The sequence below is a fragment of the Camelus bactrianus genome, chromosome 16, assembly GCF_048773025.1.
Source record: "Camelus bactrianus isolate YW-2024 breed Bactrian camel chromosome 16, ASM4877302v1, whole genome shotgun sequence".
NCBI classification, from domain to species: Eukaryota; Metazoa; Chordata; class Mammalia; order Artiodactyla; family Camelidae; genus Camelus; species Camelus bactrianus.
This window is the reverse complement of record NC_133554.1, coordinates 54,113,576-54,134,611: the sequence shown is the minus strand read 5'-3', so window position 1 is coordinate 54,134,611 and position 21,036 is coordinate 54,113,576. Positions and strand designations below refer to the sequence as shown.

The following is a 21,036-nucleotide window of genomic DNA, read 5'->3' as shown; positions in this document are numbered from 1 at the left end:
CAGACAGACAGAGAGGCAGAGCCTGAGCGGCGGGGGGAGGGCTTGAGGATAAAACCACGAACAGCAGCTTGGGCAAAGTGGCCTTTAAAGACAAACGAAGAGGGGGAGGGTACAGCTCAGTGGTAGAGTGCATGCCTAGCATGCACGAGGTCCTGGGTTCGACCCCCAGTACCTCCATTAAAAATAAATAAGTAACCTTATTACCCACCCCCAACAACAACAACAACAAAAAATACCGCCTTACTTCTGCCGTGGGGTAGAGGGGCACGGCAAACTGCAACAGTCCTGCCACCTGGATCTGCATGGTGGTCAGCGAGCGCTGGAAGACGGTCAGTGCCTGGGCCAGGGGAGACCACAGTCCTGCCATCAGGTTCGATCCCCAGGAGCCCCCACAGCTGCCTGTTTCCCCTGCAGCCCCACCCCCGTCTGCAGCTGCAGTCACATCCCTAATCACGGCCCTTCCTGTTTGCAAGAAGTCTTCTCCTCATGCCTCAGACTTCCTGAGAGCTGCCCCGTCCTCCTGCTTCCTGCTACTCAAAGGGTCCCGCTGGGACAGCCTTGCCCGGGAGCTCGGGAGAAATGCAGAATCCCGGGCCCCACCCCAGACCTCCTGCCCAGCCTCTGCTGTGTTACCCAGCTCCTGGGGTGTTGGGTGAGCAACCCCGCTACGTGAGAAACGCTCAGCTAGAAGGTGCTGACCAAGAGCACCACTCGCTTCAGAGGGCCCCATGAAGCAAAGAACGCCCAGACACCTCCACCTCACTGGTCGGGGCTGGGGCTTGGGCTCAACAGGGAGCGAGCCGTGGGCAGGGCGAGGGCTGGGCTGGGCGGGCCGTACCTGCTGGAAGGGGCTGCTTACGCTCTGACTGCAATACAGGTAGTAACGGGTCACCTCTGCAAGGCAAAGACACTGGGCTCAGGCGGGAGCTCGCAAGTGACCAGGACCTCGTCCATCCTCAGCGGCCAGGCTGGTCCCCGAGTTCCCAAAGGCGGGAGCTTTTAAGAAATGGCCCAGAGGTCCAGCTGGACCTTAACTGTAGGGGTGGGGAGGGATGGGGTGACGACAGGGCTGAAAGAAGGAAGCAGAGGCACAGTCTGGCTGGCTGTGGGCCTGGCCTGAGCAACCAGAGTGGCTCTGACAACAGAGGCGGAGAGCTCACTACCTGTGTGGACCTGGCCCTCCGTGACGTTCAGGATGAAAGTGTCCGGAGCCGCGCAGAAGTCGCTGGTGCCCTGAGCCAGGGAGAGACGGGAGGGGTGGAGGAAAGTCACGCACCCCAGGAGCCCCCACAGCTGCCCGTTTCCCCTGCAGCCCCATCCCCATCTGCAGCTGTGGGAGGAGCCAGGCATCAGCTAGCACGGGCACCCCGCAGCTCAGTCCTGGGTTGGGCAAGAACAGTCAGGAGCCTCCCTGGGCTGGAATCCTGGCTCTGCCCCTGCCCAGCTCTGGAACTTCAGACAAGTGCCTTATCCTGTCTCAGCTGCCCCGACACTATTCACCTTGTGAATTCATCAAGTGCTCAGGAAAGTGAGTGGCAGAGAGCGAGCACTCTGTACCATCAACTCTTATTTCCGAATGCCTCTTCTGGGACGGACCTGGGGCAGGGGAGGCTGCGGGACATGTTTCGGGGAGTCATTTGCACCATGGCCTCATTTGCTCATCTCTAGTTTATTTTTTGTCTGGCTGTTATCAAGTCCACCCTCGCCCTGGGGGGCGTCCATCTCTGAAGCCTCCCCCAGAATCTCTTTCTAAAGAATTACGTTGGTGCTGAATCCATCTTGGAGCTTTTGGGTGCAGATCCCATCATGACAAGATGCGGGACCAGGAAGAGCATGGAGCAGAGAGAGGGCACGGACTCCAGACTCTGGCATTACTGAGCAGGGAGCTGGACCCCGCAGCCTGGCCTGACAAGGTGACCACCAAGGGCCCACAGGGCTCAGTCAGAGCAGGTTTGGGCCCTGGGAGACAGGCAACAAGGGTGCCATCCTTCGAGCCAGGCCCTCCCCAGCTCTGGCCTGGGGGTGCAGTGGGGCACCAGGTAAAGGTGGGGGTGTTCAACCTTTCAGAGCAGTCAACGGACGCTCTGGTCCTCCAGCCTGTTCCTAGGGGCACCCATGCGCCAGTACATGCTCCCTGAGCAGGGACCCCTCCCCACAGCCCTTTCCTGCCAGTCCCCTGTCCTCCTTCAGAAGTGGCTGGCTCAGGGGTCACAATGGAGCATCATTTATTCATTCAGTGAGTTGATACATTTTTACTGAGTACCTACTAGGTGCCACGCACTGTTCAAGGCACAAGACAGTGGCAAGCTGTACTACAGCACTTCTGGGCTAGAAAACGTGTGTTTGGGTGGGACTGGGGACTCAGATAGCCCTCTGGACGCAGAGTTTTCACAGAGCCACGTCTGTGCACACATATGCACATGCTCTGGCCCCACAGCTCTCAAAAATGAAGAAACGGGCTCCGGGAGGAGGGGCAGTGACCACACAAAAGCGCCCCACAACAGGCTTTGATGGCTGCCCCTCCCTTCTGGGCTCCTCACCCCACTTCCCATCAAAATGCAGCAGGGCCCACACCCCCATCAAAGGCCCATTCACTCCCTTGCACGCACTCCCCCTTCTCGCACAAGGGCCTGACTAATCGAATTAGGGAAATGGCCTTTCTCCTCAGCTCCCTGGTTCCCGGGCACTCAGCTGGGACCCGAAACCACCTCTGAACACAGAAGCCTGGCGAGAGGGACAAGCCGCTGCCGCCAGGAGGGAGCCATCCCCCTAAGGGCAGCCCGCGGTGCCCAGCTGGAGGACAGAAGGCAGAGGATGTGGGGAAACGGGGCGGGGGCAGGATGGGGCCCGGCGAGAGCGCGCCATGTGCAAGCTTCCCTGTGCTCGCTGCTGTCCCTGGAGGAGAGGCTGTCGGCCAGGCAGCTGGGCCTGTGGCTCCGGCCAGCAGCCTCTCCCCCCCCCGGACCACGTACAGCCCTCCCAGCTCCGGATGACATCAGAATGCATTTAAAAACACTTGGGCCCTCCTACCCTGCCCTTCCCCATATCTGGAGGGGCCCCAGCCCTTGGGATGTAGGCTTATGCTGTCCAGAGCTCTCTCCTGCTCAAAGTGGACGTTGCATGTGGAGGAGAGGGGACAACACAGGAGATGCCTGTGTCCTCCCCTTTCTGGACAAGCTCTGCCCAGAGCTGCTCTGGGCCAAGCAGCGCCAGGCTCATTCATTTTGAGGGCATCATGGAGGCAAACTGGTCAAGGCCAGAGCCACCAGCCAGCCCTCAAGTCACTGGGCAAAGCGTGCTTTTGGGCAGAGGGTTTCCAGCATGAGTCCCTTTTCTTTCTCCCCAGGTGGAAAGGGCAGAATGAACGCAGGTCACAGGGTCAGGCTGTGGCCCTTGAAATAGCTGGGGTTCCCTGAAATACCCTGGTAAATCCTGGCCCATTCTACTGTGCACGTGTGCATGCACGCGCGCACACACACGCACGCATGCGCGCACACACACAGCGTGTACAGAGTGTGCATCTCCACCGTATCAATTTACATTGGGGTGCAATGCTCTGCCCACACGTCTTTCTTCTGCGGGCTTCGACTTACAGCAAACATCACATCCTCCTGGTCTTTGCACCCCTAGGCACCTACACCACTGAGTGCACACAGCCAAACATCAGCTGAATGGATGAATGAATGTATGAACGGACAACTCGCGCACACGGACTATCTACGGTGTTACTGGCTAAAGCCCAAACATACCTGCACAGGAAGCTTCCCCTTACACTCCTGACCCACCTTGTGTGTGTATGTTTGTTTTTCTTTTTTAACATTTCGAGGCACCACACCTGGAAACATACCCCCAGTGGGTTTTAGACGGTGTGTGTGAGTCCAAGGGAAGTGAGATGGGAGGCAAGTGAAAAGCCACCTTCCACATTCCCGATGCTGGGGAGGCTGGCCGAGGAGCATGCTTCCGAAGCTGGTGGGGCTCTTCCAGCCTGAGGTTCAAACCCTGCCCACCCCAACCAGACTGGGTTCATTTTTCATACCCAGAGAGAAGGCACCTGGTCACCCGTGCTGGTCCTCACAAGCCGTGGCGGGGATTCGGCCAGCGGGGTGGGAAAGGGATCAGGCTTCAGGTGTCTTATCTTGGCCCCGCCCCCAAATATCTCATGATCCTGGACAAGCCTCTTACTTTCCCAGGCCCTGTGTCCTCACCTAGAGGGTGAGGGGGCTGGCGCGGATAAACCAAGCCCTTTAAGTTCGAAGACTCTGGGATTCTAGGTTAGGGACTGAGACTGGAAGCTGGCCCTGCCCTAGGGAATCTGGACAGGACTCATCAACGTACCACCAGACAGACATACCACCTGGTCAGACCACCCACCAGCCCTGCATCCCCCAACTCACCACCGCTGCTGCGGCGTCGGCGGCCAGAGACGCCCAGCTGAGGAGCAGGGCCAGCAGCCCGCAGCACAGCATCCTAGGAGAGAGGCAGCCGCCGGTGGGTGGGATCCAGGCTGGCAGGCTGGGGACCCTGTGACAGCTGTCCCCCCACCAAGGGTGAGCGCCCTTCCTCTCAGCTACGATCTGGCCCTCCCTAGCCCCGCAGGCCCTTGCACCGGCCTTGAGAGCAGCCTCAGTCCCTGCCCTGACATCGGCCGGGAGAGGGATATGGACCAGTGCCTAGAGCGCAGGATCCTGGGCTGAAGAGACGCAGCGCTGGGGGCAGGAGCTAAGGAGCAGGTGTTGGTTAGAGATGGCAAGAGGCTGTTAACGCTTCAGCTGCCTGACAGTCAGGCCCAGGAGGGGCAGGACACACGGGGGAAGGCCCAGTCCTTGCTTGGTGACCAGATGGCGAGTCGGTGGCTGCCATCCCCACTCGGCTGGGTGCTGAGGAGGGGGCGGAAGGCAGCTTCAGGATGCTGTCCCCCTCCCTCTGCTGCCACATCCTCCCAGCCCAGCCAAGCCGTCACCTCCCCCTGCCGGTGGCACCGTCACCTCACACGCTCGGACAGCTCTTGTCCCAAGGCTGCGGCGGGGCTACTCACGAGGCCAGGAGACACCTGGAGCGCTTGGCCAGTCCCAGGCAGGCGAGGAGGCAGATGGCCAGGTCCAGGACGAAGAGCAGGAGGTAAGAGAGCCATCTGGGCAGAGCGAGAGGGGCGTCAGGGGGAGCAAGGCGGGCTCCTCACTTGGGGCACAACACGGAGACCTGAACAGCTGCCCCAGGCCGGCTTGACCCTTCGTTATACAAACCGCCCACAGCCCGCAGCTCAGGAGATCAGACGAGGGTGCGCCCCTGCCCTGGACAGAAGACCCCAGCGCGCACAGCGGACAGCGCTTCAGGGCTCCGAGGGGCTGCACCCCCACTTCTGCCTGGACAAAGAAAGTCTTCTGATCATTATTTCTCTTTTTTTAATTAAAAAAATTTTTTTGGGGGGGGGTCATTAGGTTTATTACTTATTTTTAATGAAGGTACTAGAAATTGAACCCAGGACCTCGTGCATGCTAAGCATGTGCTCTACCACTGAGCTATACCCTCCCCACCAATCATTATTTCTCTTAATGCAAGAGCCAGATAAATTCACTGACCCCCAGCCCCTCCTCTCCAGCATTGGTTTTCTGCTTCACTAACACCATAAGGAGGGTAAGAAAAAGTTTGGAGTGCGGGTAGGGAGCTGGGTGGAGCAGGAAGAAAGTGACAAGGAGGCTGCGAGGGGGAGGGAGCACGCTGGAGGTCACCTGGCAGCCAGGCGAGGTTCTTTCCCCCTTTGTGAATGGAGGCTTAATGCCCCCAAAGAAACCTAATCAAAACCGTCAACTCCCTGCCCGGGGCGGGAGCAGCCGCTGTAAATCCCTGGGGAAAGTGCCGAGACCGCCCTCCACTAGGACGAGGCCACCAAGGGGCCAGTGTTCTTAGCATCAGAGTCGGAGCGCGAAGGAACCTCGGGAACAACCAGTGTCAGATCCCCCCTGTTCTACGGATTGGAAGACTGAGACCCAGGGAAGGCGAGCCTGGCCCAGGGATTCCAGACTCTCCACGTCTTCGAGCCTTCTGACAAGAGACACACCCAGGCGCCTCTCAAAATCTTGGTTTTGTGTTTCAGACCTAAAGGTTTCTAGTTAACTCTCTATCCCCCACTCTGCCCATTAGCAGGAAATCACGTTAGGATTGCTTCTAACTGACTTTCCAGGATCATGTTTCAACGGGTCTCTCTGCATTCACGCCTCCTCGTGTTGTAAGGGGTTCCTGGAAACAGCTCTTCGAGGCGGGTGCGTTTTCCCAGAGGAGCCCAGCGATGACCTGGGGATGTATTTCTAACCAAGAACTTGGCTCTCGCAGGAGCACTGACTCCCAAAGCTCCTCCCATATCCGGCACCGATGCGCTCACTCTGTTACAGCCTCTGTAAGCCTCCAAAGAGAGGAGTCTTGCCTTTTTAATTGCCTCCAAGACTTAGCCAGGTCATGTATACAAGGACTGAAATTGCTAGGCTGGATGGCTATGTTCTAGAACCATCCAGAAAGCGAAGATGGGGAGGCTTGTCCAGAGGAGGCCAAGCCCCCAGGGCTGATGAGCTCAGGAAGAATAAAATAAACCTTTTGTCCTTGGGCAGCTTGGGCGAGAGGAGAGAGCAAACAGCAGAAGAGGGGGAGGGACAGAACATCACCAGTGTTTGGGAGTTGCACGTGCTGGCCTTGCACCAGACCTGAGCAAGGGGTGGGGGCTGGGGGTGGGGGCTGGGGATGGGGGCTCCAGGGGACCCCCTCAATCACCCACTTTAAAATAGATACTGTGCAGTTGTCACCACCCTTACTCCATTTTTTAAAAAAAATTATCTTTAAAATAAGCCCTCATGACGGATAAATTCCGACTTATTTCACCACTGTCGTTCTCAAAATGCCCACATACACCCCTCAGTGTATCTGGTTCTAGGCTAGGTCCACACAAAAGGGATGGGAGGACCAAAACAGATACTTCCTTCCTCCCCCGAACCCCCGTGACAAAAAGACTTCTAAGGTTTAGGCACAAAATGGCTCTCATGTCACAGGATTAATCAGATGCCACTATTCTGGGTCACAGGTCACAGCCCATCCTTAGAGTTGACTGTTTCTTTCAGTCACTTGGGAGAAAGGCACTTTTGCATGTGAGCAAAAAAAAAAAAAAAAAAATCCGGTGTGAAGTTCATCTGAGACATCTGTGCAGGCAGGGGAGGGAGCGCTGTCCAGAGCCGGGGGGACCTCATGAGCTTTCTGGCGTCAGGGTCCGTCCATCTCCTACCCCAGGGAAGGGGAGAGCCCTGGACAGAGGCCACCAGGAGCATTTTCTCTGGGTCAGCTTTAGTTCAGCCTGGGGTGGAGCTTTCTCATAAAGGGGAAGTGAATCCAGAAGCCCAGAGTAAACTGTGCAACGTTGGGGTGAAGACTCGGACCTCAGCTGGTGGCTTGAAGAGGAGGCAGCACGTTGGGCAGAGGAAGGGGCACCTAAAGGGCTGGAACTTGCTCTTCAGGGCTCCGTTATCCATTGCCCCCCAGTGCCTCCTCCGTGCCAGGCGCCCTGCCCTGGGTGCACAAGGACCGGCACGCCATGAGTGTGTGTCACCCTTCAGCCGGGAGCCACCCAAAGCCGAGACTGCTGCCTCATTTTGTGGTTTTCCCCAGAGTGACTGTCACCAGACCCTGTGCGTGGAGGGAGGGCAGCTGGTCCCTGGTCAGTTGGCCCTGTGTCCAGTGCCTTCACCTGGGATGGGGCTTGGGGGATGGGGAGGCAGGGGAGATGGAAACGGAGCCCCAAAGGTTAGGTGATACAGGTGTGAGTCTGCATCCCATCCCCGAGACAGCAAAGGTGGGGGCGGTGCCTCCATCACTCAGGCCTGTGGCATCTCTGGGCTTGCTAAGGAGTTGGCATTGGGGAGGCCCTGTGCAGGGAGAGGCTGCCACACCTCCTCCCCTCTGCACCTTTGAGGCTGAGTCTGCAGGTACAGGGAACCCAGCTCCATACACCCTGGCAGGTGAGGAGCCCCTAACCACTGGCTCTTCACCCAGCATCAGCCACAGAGAATGCGGGTCCCAGAGGAGCTGCTGCAGGCTGGGAGGCTGGGTGCAGCCTCCACCCCTGCGATTGTGGCTCCTCACTGCCCCTCTCTGGGGCTCGGTGCCTGCCTGTATAAACAGGCCGCACCACATACCCGCCACTCGGCCCCCACAAGCCCTCATGTCCTCTGATATCAGTCAATGGCTTATTAAGACCTTTTGGTGGCATCTCCCTGCCGAAGCCCGTGACAGTGTCTTGTGTGAAGGAGGCCGGTGCAGCCCCACTGCCCCTCCCTCAGCCCCTCACCTGTAATACTCCGCGTAGCCAGTCTGGTCGGCCAGCTGGGTCAGCTCTGAGGTGACCTCCCTCCACGTGGGCACCCCTAACATCTGGCTGAGGATGTTGCCCGCCATCTGCTGCACGAACTTCAGTGTCTGGAGGTAATCGCCCCGGGCGGCGAAGATCTCACTGAGCCGAGCCAGGTGCTGCTCGAGGTCCACCTTCATCTTCTGGGTGGTTCCAGACACCTGGGGAGGGGCGGGGCTTGTGAGTCTGGCCTCGGGTGGAAGGAGGCGAGAGGTAAGCCCTCTGCCTCTAAGTCTAAAGGAGAAGGGCTCGGCCTCAAATGAGTGCCCCAGGGGTGCCACCCCCAGCCCTGAAGAGATGCTGCTGTCCGGAGGGAGGATGGACGGCGGAGGCCCCTACGCCCCACCCAGCCTGCAGGTCCCTCCATCCCAGGGGCTGGCCCAACCTGACCTTAACCAGGACCTGGGCTCTAAGACGCAGTGCCTTACTACAGACAGCCCCACAGGGGGACACAGAAAAGAGAAGCCGTTTTTCTTCCTTGAAGATTGTCTTAGAACTTTAAACACTTTGGATGAAAAATTCTTTTTTGAGGATGAGGAATAAAATGTTGAAACCGAAGAGTCCCTCTGTTGCTACCTGACCTTCTGTTCCCACAATAGGCTTTCTGAATGTCTCACAAGAGAAAGGCTTTGTTGTGGAGCGAGCCACAGCTCACAGCGTCCTGAACCCGAGTGAGGGCAGAACAATGGAACTTTGAAATAACACAGGCAGAGCCGATCCTGCCTCCAACGGCCTGGCCACGTGACGGGAGGAGGAAGTCGGCGCCTTCTCTGTGTGCTCGTGCCCCCCCCCCCCCCACTTTCCCCTGAAACGCCTGTCCTGCCTGGAGTTGAGGGGATCCTAAACGAAGCTTCGCTCTATTCAAAAGTAGAAAAGGGAGGATGATGGCGGTGACTGTCCTGGGCTTGCAGACAAGGACCACCAGTACTGGAAAGGGGAAAGGTGCTTCTTCACAGCCCAGATGCAGGGTCCAGGGACAGAGCCTGGGAACCCCACGCATGTCCCTCCCAAGCCTGCTCTGAGCCTGGGTGTCGGCAGCGAGAGGAAAAAGAGCTCGTTTGCTCCAAAACTGTCACACTTAACCAACAAGCACAAGGGGCCGGAAGCGGGGAAGCGGGTGCTCACCCTCTGGGCAGCCTTCAGCTCCCCCAGGTCTGGAAGGAAGATAAAAATGAAGAAGGTTGCGGAGCTTCCCATGGTGAGAGCCCCATGGTAAGGAGATAAGACACCACTCCTGGCAGCAAAAGCTGTTTCGTCGCCTTTGCTCGGGGGCTTGGGGGGGACTTGACAGCAACTTTGTGGCTTTTCACATCTGCACTATGCTGGGAGTTCCTGGTTCCAGAAAAGAGAATGGCTCCTTTGTTCCATTTTATTTTTTCAGTGTCAGCGACTTGTTCCCTTTCCCGGCTCCTTCCTGGGTCTTACAAGCTGGTTATGGACTAAGAGACACCAAAGGGCAGAGATACTGCATATGGACTCGTAAATACAGTAACTCAACCTCACCCTGATCAAGGTTCCTCTTCAATACACTAAGACCAACAGACAAGGACTTTGCAGCCACTGATCCAGAGGCATTCATTAAATGTGAACCTTAGGAGCAGGGATCTTTTCACATTCCTACATGATACGTAACAAGCCGTAGACCACAGGTGGTTGTCGTCTTATGACCTGCAAACTTTTCCTGTAAGACCACTTCCCTTCCACAGCTCCAAACACTTAACTTCTCTATTTCTTAAATCCCTCCTTGGAAAAAACAAAAGCCAGCAAACATCTGCCAGGCCCTCCCTTTCCTCCTGATGTCTTCCCATAGGAAACAAGACAAAATAGAAAAAATAAGAATCACAACGTTGACCTATTTACATCCCCCCTTCCCGCCCCCAGCTTCCCCAAGTCCACAAAGGTTCCGTGCAGAGCTCCCCGCAGGGAGGCACGGAGAGAGCCGCTCAGAGATGGAGCAGGGCTCTCCCACGGGGAAGAGAAACTCTTCAAACGAGCTGTCCCTCTCGGCTCCCCAGGCTGGGGCGGGGTCAGGCGAGCTAGCAGGTGGTGGAAGCTGTTGTTCCGTAGGATGGAGCAGGGGTTTTCCAGCTGCGGCGTCTGCATGATCAGCTGGGAACTCATTACAAACGCACATTCTCAGCCCTGCCCCAGATCTACAGAATCAGAAACTCTGGGGTGGCCCCCACCCTAGCAATCCGTGTTTATCAAGCCCCCCAGGGGATTCTGATGCAAGCACAAATTTGAAAATCTCCAAGAGGAAGCTCCTTAAGTTAATGAGGTTTTCTAGAAGGGCAGATGGGCCAGGAGAGGAAGGGGGTGAAGCCTCAGCCTTGTGGGGGGAGGGCGCCCATCTCAGAGCCTTGGAGGGAAGGGCTAAGACGAGACCCCTGGGTTCTGGTTCTTGCTCTGAAATGTACCAGCTCCCCACCCTGGGGCAGGAATTCAACCTCTCTGTGCCCTTCACCCAAGGGCTGCCCACAGGCCTGCTGCCAGCTCAAAGGAGAGCCCACGGGAGCCACGGTGGCCACTGGAACATGTAGCTCAAACCGGGGTCAGCCAAGCTTTCACGGGACGTAGAGCCCAAGACCCTTATATTAAGCTGAGACTCCAAGGGGTGAGAAGTGCACCAGGTCCCTGAGTGAATCACTGGGGCTCAGATCGGGGGCACTGGATCCAGAGAAATGACCCACCTGGTGCTCCTAAAGGATCTTTCTGAGCCCCCCAAATCAGAGTCTGCAGCTGATCCAGAATCCGGCCAGGCCTGCCTGAGCCTTCAGCCAAGCCCCCACCTATCGAGGCGCAGGGCTCCCGGAAGGGCGCAGGCACCGGGTTTCTGGTCCAGGAAGGGGAACCAGGGAGGGCCTGCTCGGCTCTGGCCCAGGTGTGGGTTGCCTGACTTGTCTCCCGAGTACCCTCTGCCCCCCAGTCAAAGCCTTCTCTCTCTCCTGGCGATTGTAGTAATATATATAATTACCATAATCATAATAATGGCATCATTATCTTAGTTACCCCACTTAGAGGGTACTTTGTAAATTACCACGCACTTTCAAGGACCTTATCTCATCTAACATCATTTATCTGATATTTGGCCTTCGCCCCTCGGATCTGGGGAGCCCTCTAAGATCTGCTGCCTCCCCAGGAGCCCCTGGGACTGGGAGTGCTGGGTGCCCACCCCGAGGCCCAGACCAGCCCCGGAGGCCCCGCCAAGGACGCAGAGCCCTGCCTCTTCACCCGGAGGGCACAGCCCACGCCTGCCCACACAGAACGGGCAGGAGGTTGTCATCAGGATGGAGGCAGCTCCCGGCCGGCTGGACCATCACCAGAGCCTGGGACGCCTGCCCTCACTCTTCAGAAATGGTGGAGAGTGGATGAGGGGCTGACCACCAGGGATGAAAGGAACCCTTCTGTTTGGGAACACAGGGGAATTTAGAGACATGGAGTCAGCTGCAGACGGCCCACCCCCGGCCCGGGGCGCTCTCAGCACTGGGGTGGATGGGTCCAGCTTGGGGGTCTTGCTCTCAGCTCATCTGTCCCGGGGGATGAGGACATGAAGAACTCAAGTTTGCCATCAGGACGGCTCCAGGACTTTCTCCCTCAGCCCCCGGGGAGACAAAGGTCATTCCTTATAATGGTCACAAGGCAGCTAGTGAAGGTCATGGCTCTGGGGCTTTCCCGGGTCTGGGGCTGGTTCCTTCTTCTAGTGGTTCTGGTGCTGGTGGGTGGAGGAGCAGGAGGCAGAGCCTAGAGGCAGTAACCATGGAGCCCTGCCAGGGCAGAGACGAGGGTGGAGGTACCCAGGGAGTAGGCTCCCCCCAGCCCCCAATGCGCTGGTCAACTGCATTCGGCCCCATGGACTGTCCCTCGGCATCTCCATCCCAGCCGCCCCGCCCTCACCCATAGAGCTGCTCCAGCCCAGTGTCCAGACAGCTCTCAGTCCCCAGGGATGGGTCCAGGGGACATAAGGGGTGGATGGACGAGCTCAGCAGGAGAGCTGGGGGCACTCCAGGTTTGGTGTGTGGCCCTCAGCTCCCCAGGACTTTCTCTGAGGCCAGACCCACAGGACCCAGCCATCCCACCCGAGGAGAAGCAGAGCTGTCTCTTTAAGGAGTCCCTCCTGGGAGGGGCAGCTGGGGGATTAAGGCCTTAGAGGAGCTTAAGGGAGAGGAGGGGCAATGAGGTCAGAGTCCTTAGCACCCGGACGATGACCACATGCTCAGATCAGGGCTGGATTTTGTGGCTGAGGGTGCCTGACAGAAATGGCCAGGCCTCTGCTGGGGACCTGGCCCAGAGGAGATTGGGGACAGGGTGCATGTCCAAGAACTGGGGTCTCTGAAAACTGCCCTGAAGCCTGGCTCCTGGGGCAGCGAGGTTGCCGGGAAGTCGGCTAGAAAGACCCGGTGATTCCAGAGACAGTGCCAGGCGCTTGGGGCCAAGGTCTGTGTTTGAGAAAACCCTGATTCCCTGCCCTCGAGGCGCAGCAAGCGTGCCTCTTCCTTTTGCTAAAAGCCCTACAGCTCCTCTGGACAGCCAGCACACCCTCCAGCCCGAGCTCCCAGCTGGAGGCAGGGTGCTCCGACGCCTCGCCGGGTTCAGGCAGAGTCTCCCAGCCCCGCGGGGCTCTTCACTTGTTACTACTATTTTTAATGGAAGTACTGAAGGTTGAACCCAGGACCCTGTGCGTGCTAAGCATGCACTGTACCACTGAGCTATCCCCACCCCACCAATCTTTTTTTTTTTTAATGGACTTCACTTATTTTTGAAGAGCATTTTCCCCCTTGACCTCTCCTGGACCCCACCGACAAGACTCTGTGTGCAGCACTGAAAGTGAACACAGACACACTGTGGGGCTGATTTTCCACATCCGGGGGCCCCTTGGACAAGCGGTACGATGCTCAGCTCTCCCGAAGGCCAGTGGGATTTGATGCCACGGCTGCCCCTGCCCCGCAGGACCCATCAGTTTTTCCTCTTTCAGTCCTCACTCCCATCCCTGCTGTCCCTCCTGGCCTGGGGAGCGAAATCATCCGTTAGCTCCTGGCAGGACCAACCGCAGCCCCAGGGGGCATCCAGCTCCCTTGGAGCAGAGATGGCTGGGATATGACCAGGGCCCTTGCTGTGACCACACTGACCTCACGGGCTGTGCCTCACTGGGCCAGCTGCCCAAGGCCTTACCAGCGCATCGATCCCAGAGAAGGTGTGGTTGGCGTTGTCCAAGGAGTAGATCAGCTGGTACACCCCATCGTTCGTCTCGCTGTTTCCATAGAAACCAACGCCCACCGCAGCACTGTGGGCAAGACCCCAAAGTTAGAGGTAACACCCAGAGGAGAAACTTTTTTAAAATATACTACTTTTTTAGAGTCATTTTAACTTCACAACAAAATCCATACACCCTGTGGTCCTTCATATGCAGACTCCCCTACTATCCACAGCCCCCACCAGGGACAATTGTTACAATTGAACCCACACGGACACATCATAATCACCCAAAGTCCATAGCTGATGTTAGGGTTGCTCTTGGTGTTGTACGCTCCTGTGGGTTTAGACAAATGTGTAATGTCACGTGTCGATCATTATTGTATCACAGAGTGTCACTGCCCGAAAAATCCTCTCTGCTCTCTGTTCATTCGTCCCTCCCCGCAACCCCCAGCGGCCACTGATCTTTTCACGGTCGCCATAGTTCTGCCTTTTCCAGAATGTCATATGGTTGGAATCATACCATATGTAACCTTTTCAGACTGGCTTCTTTCACTTAGTAATACGCATATAAGATTCCTCCGTGGCTTTTCATGGCTTGATAGCTCTCTGTTTTCTTTAAAGCACTGAATAATATTCCATTGTTTGGATGAACCACAATTTATCCATTCACCTACTGAAAGGCATCTTGGCTGCTTCTGGATTTTGGCAGTTATGACTAAAGCTGCCACAAACATCCATGTGAGTGGGTTTTGACTTCAGCTGAGGGGCTCTTCCCTGGGGGCAGGGGCGACGGGACAATGTCTAACGTTCCTGCAGGTGGGCAGGCGTTGGGGGCTGAAGGCTCAGGGCCAGCTGTCCCTGGCCTGGCCAGCTAGCCAACAGGAAAATACTCCTGTCTTCTCGTCCTGTGGCTTTGAAAGATAGGAAACTGCTGGCTGGGCCCTAGGGATTTTGGGCCTTCTTTATTGTTTGTTTGTTTGAAGTACAGTCGGGTACAATGTGTCAGTTTCTGGCGTACAGCACAATGGCCCAGCCATGTGTGCATATATATACACAAATACATTCGTTTCCATATTCTCTAGGGATTTTGATGCAGTAGGTCTGGGTGGGGCTTAGGAACTGGTACCTTTGCCAGCTCCCCAGGTGACTCTGACACACGTTGGCTGGGGGACCACTGCAAGACACCCCATCAGACATCTGCACGGGGTTCCGTGTCACCCCTCCTCTGCTCTCCAAGTCAGACATGTCCCCTAGACCCTGGGCTCCATCATCCTCTGGTTTTAGCTCTAACTGATCAGTGTTGCCCTTAAACTTGGTGAAGCACCCAAGCCCAGGTGGTGCCACCAGCCCTGAGCGCAGGGGGCTAACATCCTGGGGGCCTCCCTCCCACGACTGACCTTGTGATCCACGAACACCCCTGGATTTCTTCTCGGAAACTGCTGCTAAACCCAGGCGCTCTTCCTTTCTCTGATGCCAGATTGATTTTTTGTTTGGCTTTAACCAAAAGCAGAACTTTAAATCTATCCCATGAAATTTCATCTAGTTGCTTTTAGTCCAACATTCCAGTCTGAACAAATCATCTCAAATCTTGCCTCTGCCATTGATCATATTTTATCTGACTCACACCACTGGGGGCCCTCTCGAGACTCAGTAAACGGCCTCCTTGAGTCTCCATCCAAAACACACTGGTTCTGGGGGGAGAGATGAAGGCACACATGCTCACACTTTTTCTTTAAACAGGACAGAACCTGGGGTGGAATCCTCTGGGAGACTGTTAGAGCTACCTCCCTCCAGGGTGCCCTTGACCCTTAATTCAGTGTTTCTCAGGAAGTGGTCCATGGACCATGGGAATGAATGCCCTGGAGTAACTGTTAAAAGCGTGGTCTGAGAATGCACATTTTAAAACAAGGTTCCTACCTGCTCCATGTGTGACACACACACACACACACACACACACACACACACACGCTAGCTACAGTCTGGTGAACCAGTGTATAAATCAGGATTCTCTGCATTCAACCAGAATTGTTCCACCAGCTTTGAATCCACTTAACCGCACCACCATCCCGTCCACATTTCTCTACAGCATCCACAGAGATACTGGGAGGACCCTGATCAGATGCACAGCTGAAATATTCATATGTCAAACGTATTCTATTTAGTAACTTTCACTTATTTTTTAAATTTTAGTACACTCTGAAAAATGCCCTTCGTTCGCTCCCCGTGTTTCTAACCCTCTCTGCTAGTTCTCTGGTTGTGGTCCAGTGTTTTCTGGGGATTCGGCATCAAGCCAATGCTCTTCCAGCCTTTGGAGTCTCCCTTCCCCTGTTTCCCACAGTAGAGGCATTCGAGCTCTGCGTCTTCTCCTCGTCTATGGATTTATTGGAGATGATGGCCCAGGAGGGGCCGTGTGCCCTGGCTGCTTAAAGACAGTCTCTCAGCTCCCCCACGCCATCACCTGTCCTGCCTGGGCCACAAAGACTGTTCCACTTGAGGGAAAAGACAGAATAGACTAGGTGGTGGTTTTGCCCTGTCTCCGGTATGACGACATCACTGTCTTTCCCAAATAGAAAATCACTGTCCCCCTAAAGAGAGGAGCATGGGGGGGGGCTCTCCTCATTTCCCTGTCGCCTTTTTGGGAAACGCTTGATCCTACTTTCTTCTATGGATTGAATCTCCCTTCTTCTCCAGGATTCTTGCTTTCAGAGCCCAACGAGACCTCTCCCTCCTAATCCCCCCAACCTCACCCTGTATCCCTTCTTCTGCTTTTTTGACTCCCTTCCCCGCCTCCCTCCCTCAGACTGTGCCTCCAGTCTGAGCCCAACTCCCGCGAAGGTAATTGATCTCCACTGTATTTGCGGCAGGTCCCATCACCCAGTGGCACCTCTGCCCCAGCCCCTTCATCTGCTCCCTCTGCTCCAGCCACGCTGGCTTTCCTTGGTGCCTTAAAGACTCCCTGCCCCCCTTCCCCTACCACAGGACCTTTGCACACACACCTCTTCCCTCTGCCTTCCAGTATCTCCTCCTAGCTTTGCCTAGTTCAGGCCTTCCCAGCCTGTGGATCCTGGTACCCTGGTCACCCAGTAACTCCTGACTTGGGTGGGCCATCCAAATTCATGCTTATGCCTTCCCTCCAAACTTACCCCTTAGTTTGTAATTATCCAAATCAAACCAGCCTATGATTCTCTGCCTCTCCCAGCAGGCCAAGAGCTACGAGAAGGCAGAACTGGTGGCCGTTTTTCTTACCGCTGGCTCCCGGCGCCTGGCACAGATAATGTGGGGGAATGATGAAGACTGAGTCATGCCACATACACTCCTGTTTTGAGTTTTCCTTAAGCGGCAGGTAATGATGACCTATCCCAGTTGGCCCTCAGAGTCATTTTGCTGTTGCAGAGGAGTCTTCTGTCCTTTGTAGTATTTTGGGGGGAAATCTGAGTTCCCAGGAGGGAGGGCTGCCTGTGTAGCAAGCGCTGCTGGTTTCTCTGGCTGCTCCTTGTCCTGCCTCTCCCTGCCCACCCCACGCACCTCGCTCTCAGGAGGAGGCTGTTTAATACCAGTTCCTTCACAGGAAGTCCCTCTCTGCTTTAGGGGAGTCATATTTGTCTTTGAACTTGTGACCGGGGCTAGAACTCTCTCCTTTAAGTTTACAATTAAGCTCCGGCCACATGTCTTGCCCAGCCCTGGGTCCCCTTCTGAAGTGCTTGGTGCTTTGTCACCCCTGCAAAGCTCCTTTGGGGTCTTGCCTATCGTTTGGCTTAGACCATCCTGACACTCAGGGAGGATGGGATCGTGAACATCGTCTAATGGATGGTGAGGTGAGCCGCTTGGGATGAGCCCCCCAGGGGTCCTCACTCCCAGGCTCACTGGGCCCCACCTGCCTCCCGTCCTGCTGCCGAGACAGTGGGGCCACTCCTGCTGGAGGCTCTTGGAAGCCCCAGACAATTAGCAATGAGGGATTCCGAGCCTCAGGCATGATCACCCCCAGAAGTGTGTTCGGTGGATCTGAGGCTTTGGAAAAAACCTCTGTAGCTACAAAAGCAAGAAAAATACAACAACTCGTGAAAACAGGGCCCGTGTGTGCGTGGACACCACCTGCTCAGCCCAGCTCTTGTACGAAGTTAGAAATCCTCCCTTGGGCCCCCAAAGCAAAGAGGACCCGGCTGATGGCACTAGGAGCAATTGATCTTGCGAGAAGATGGAATTAATCTGAGCTTGAGTCAGACTGTCTGATTGCAGACCCAGGGCGGTAGTTGGGAGGGGACAGGACACCGGGCAGAGATGCCCTCTGTTCAGGAATGCCACTGAGAAACTGCTCAGGGAGCTCCCAGCTGGGCTGGAAAGGTCCGGACACGCTAGGGAGCCTCCTGTCACCATCCAAGACATCTGACTCCCGCTGCCTGGTGAGGCAACATTGCTCATCCCAGAGACAAGCTCTCCCATCAAGGTACCCAGCACTCAGCCAGGAGAATGTGGCCAGACAGCTGAAGAGCACCTTGGGGTTTGTCGGGGGCGGGAGGTAGAGGGCGAGGAGGGGCATGTCCTGGTCATGGGACTGACCCGTTGGCAAGATGACAGGCCCACTTTTCTTCCGCTGTGTCTGCCTCGTGCCCTCACACTGAGAATCCCCCCCTCCCCGAGCCGCACACGCCGGGCCCAGCACGGAGGCACACTCACCAGCAGATGAGCCCAGCCAGCACGGCCGTCCAGGTGACGCAGCAGGAGTGGCGCCTCTTGGTCTGCACCGCACCATCCTGCCCGCAGCAGCACGCGCAGACCAGGTAAGCCGCGAGGAAGATGAGGTTCAGGCCCAGGCAGACGGTGACCACCAGCCCCAAGAACAGCAGTGACTGCAGAGGGAGAGGCCTGGGGTCAGCACTTGGTCCGTGGGTCAGGAAGTGCCCTGCCCTCGGGCCCTGAGCACCTGCAGGACTGAGCTGTCAGTCTGACATCCATCCTCCCAGGACTGAAGCTCCTGCCTGCTCTGGACACAGAGTGCCCAGCATTCACACTGGGTTGGGGAATGGGGAGCTCAGGTGTGGGTGGGGACAGGGGACAGGCGACAAATAGAGGAAGGAGGAGGAGGTTTGTTGCTGACACACCTGGATGAAGATATGGACCAGGCCTGCCATATCTGATGGATGCTCTGAGCTGCTCAAGGCACAAGGCAAGAACTGTCAACTGACAGCAAAGTCTGTGGGTGACTCCCTGTGGGACTGAGGGAGACAGACGAGCAGAGGGCCATCCACGGGATCAGAGCATCCGAGGCCTCCCGGGGGACATGAGGCTTGGGCGGGACATCTCAGACCTGAGTGGGACCTGGGACAGGGCCGGGAAGGGATGGCCTGGCGTGTCTGCTTCCTCTGAGCCTTGTGCTAGGTGTTGGGGTCCATCCCCGACAAGAGGCCAACTCTGTGCCGGGGAGGTGGCGAGAAGTCAGGGGACGTACCTGGGGAGTCCCTTTCGCCACATCCTGAAAGGGACAGCGACCCCCAGATGCCAATGTTGGCAGTGAAGCCCAGAATTCTAAAGGGGAGGAGGTGCCATGTCGGGCCCGCTGAGCACCTTGGGGTCCTGCAAAGGGAGCCGCTGTCTTGTCAGGAAGCCCGGAGCCCCCCAACTCCTTGCCTTCCAATCTCTGGACTCAGTCAGATGGACACCAGATGGCATCAGGATTGGTGGCCGCCAGCCAGGGCTGGACCTGGCTCTACGTCAGGCTCGTGAGCTGACAGCCTCACCCTTCTCCCCAGGTGCCCCCGAGTGGTTCCCTGCCCAGACTCTCAGCGCTCAAGTCTGGGCTGTTGGGGCGGGAGCCTGTATGGGGGACTCAAACACGGGTGGTGGCGATCGGCGGCGCAGTGGGGTGGGTGCCGGAGCCCTTCCAGTCTAGCCAGAGAAGACTTAACGCGGGAATGTGCACACACCAGGAGGCAACCCTGAACAGAGGCTGGGGTCTGCAGTCCTGAGATTCGGGGCCATTTGAAGGGGAAGTGAGGAGTCTCAAAGGGCCCACTCAGCTGCTTGGCCCTGTGAGAGCTTCGGCTGGCCTTGGGACCCCTAATGTGACCTGCTCTGCTGGTCACCTGGACCGACAGTCTTCTGAGCCTCATGGACAAATGGCCAAAGCAGTGGGAACAGCCCAGAAGATGTCTCACTTGGGAGTGGGGCAGGTGGTGTGACTTAAAGTGTGGCTTTCACATCCATCTGGGAAAAAATGTTTCATGGATTCTGCCAGGAACTCATCCCCTCCCCTTCCCCCACCTCAGCAGCATGGATGGTAAGCCTCCTCCTCCAGGCAGCTGGGAAGCCCCAGCGGACCTAAACACATCCCCCTGCAGAAGAACTCCTAGTGACAAGGGCTGGAGCTCCCCAACCTGGACCACTAGGCCTGGCCCATGGACTGACCCAGAAGGCTGGCCTGGTGACACAGTGGAAAGGAGCCGCCCCCAGCCCTTGCTCTGCCTGGAGGCCCTGTAGCCCCGGGCCAAGGGGAAGAAGGCCAAGGAAGGATGGGGATTCAGAGCCTTGCTATTCAAAGTGAAGCTCAGTAACCCTGTGCATTGACATCTCCTGGAGCACCGAATGCACCATCTCAAGCCCCACCCTGGACCCAGTGAGTCAGAATGGCACCTAGAGATGATCCCAGGAGATTTGTATCCCCTCTGCGTCTGGGAAACACTGATTAGAGTCAACAAACTCTCAAACTGTTTACAGTAGCTTAACCTTTCCTTCAAACAGACTCGTTTAGCAGAACCCAAAGTACAGGGCCTCCTTTGCCTGAGGAGTGGTTGTAAACATCCAGCTTTGTCCTGCCCACCGCCCCCCAAGGCCTGAGGCCCATCTGTTAAAGCCCAGGATCCACTTAACAATTTGCAAACCACTCTGCAGCGTGCCTACCTCATGGCCAGTGATCCCACTCCGGGATTTACTGTTCACCATGAGATGCAGACCCGAAGGTTCACAGCAACTTCACACTGCGGTCAGAGCCAAACACCAGAAATACCCCAAATGTCCACCACCAAGAGAACAGATACAGAAAATGTGCTATGGCCACAGAATGGAATACTACGCAGCCCTGAAAAGTCAACTGCAGCTACAACCAGTGATACGGGTGAATCTCACAGATGTAAGGTTGGAGGAAACAAGCCAGACAAAACGGCAGAGACTGCGTGGCTTAACTGATATGAAATGCAAAGCCAGAGAAACTCATCTGGAGTGACAGAGGTCTGAATAGTAAGTACCCTTGGAAGGCAGTGGACTGAGAGGGAGCCTGAGGGAGCCTCCTGGGGGGGTCAGGAAGATAGTGTCATGCACACATACACATGCATTGTTGTGATGTACACTTAAGAGCATGCACTTTTCTATAAATTAATCCTAACAACAAAAGACCTGGATAAACCTTCTGTATAGATTAGAGACTGGTTAGTTAGCATCCAGACTCCTCCCAGCTGTCCCTGAAC

General features: G+C 56.4%; 1 protein-coding gene across 2 annotated transcripts in view; it reads right to left on the bottom strand.

Moving 5' to 3' along the window:
* The window catches only part of TTYH2 (tweety family member 2), a 35,406-nt gene that overhangs the window by 9,661 nt on the left and 4,709 nt on the right, over positions 1–21,036 (bottom strand). For both annotated transcript variants that reach the window (XM_074343608.1, XM_074343609.1), the window contains exons 2-9: positions 18,254–18,426; positions 13,556–13,667; positions 8,327–8,547; positions 5,036–5,131; positions 4,395–4,467; positions 1,164–1,233; positions 839–894; positions 245–337 (exon numbers count right to left, since the gene is read on the bottom strand). In XM_074343608.1, the coding sequence (XP_074199709.1) occupies positions 245–337; positions 839–894; positions 1,164–1,233; positions 4,395–4,467; positions 5,036–5,131; positions 8,327–8,547; positions 13,556–13,667; positions 18,254–18,426 (894 nt within the window). The remainder of the gene's footprint in view (positions 1–244; positions 338–838; positions 895–1,163; positions 1,234–4,394; positions 4,468–5,035; positions 5,132–8,326; positions 8,548–13,555; positions 13,668–18,253; positions 18,427–21,036) is intronic.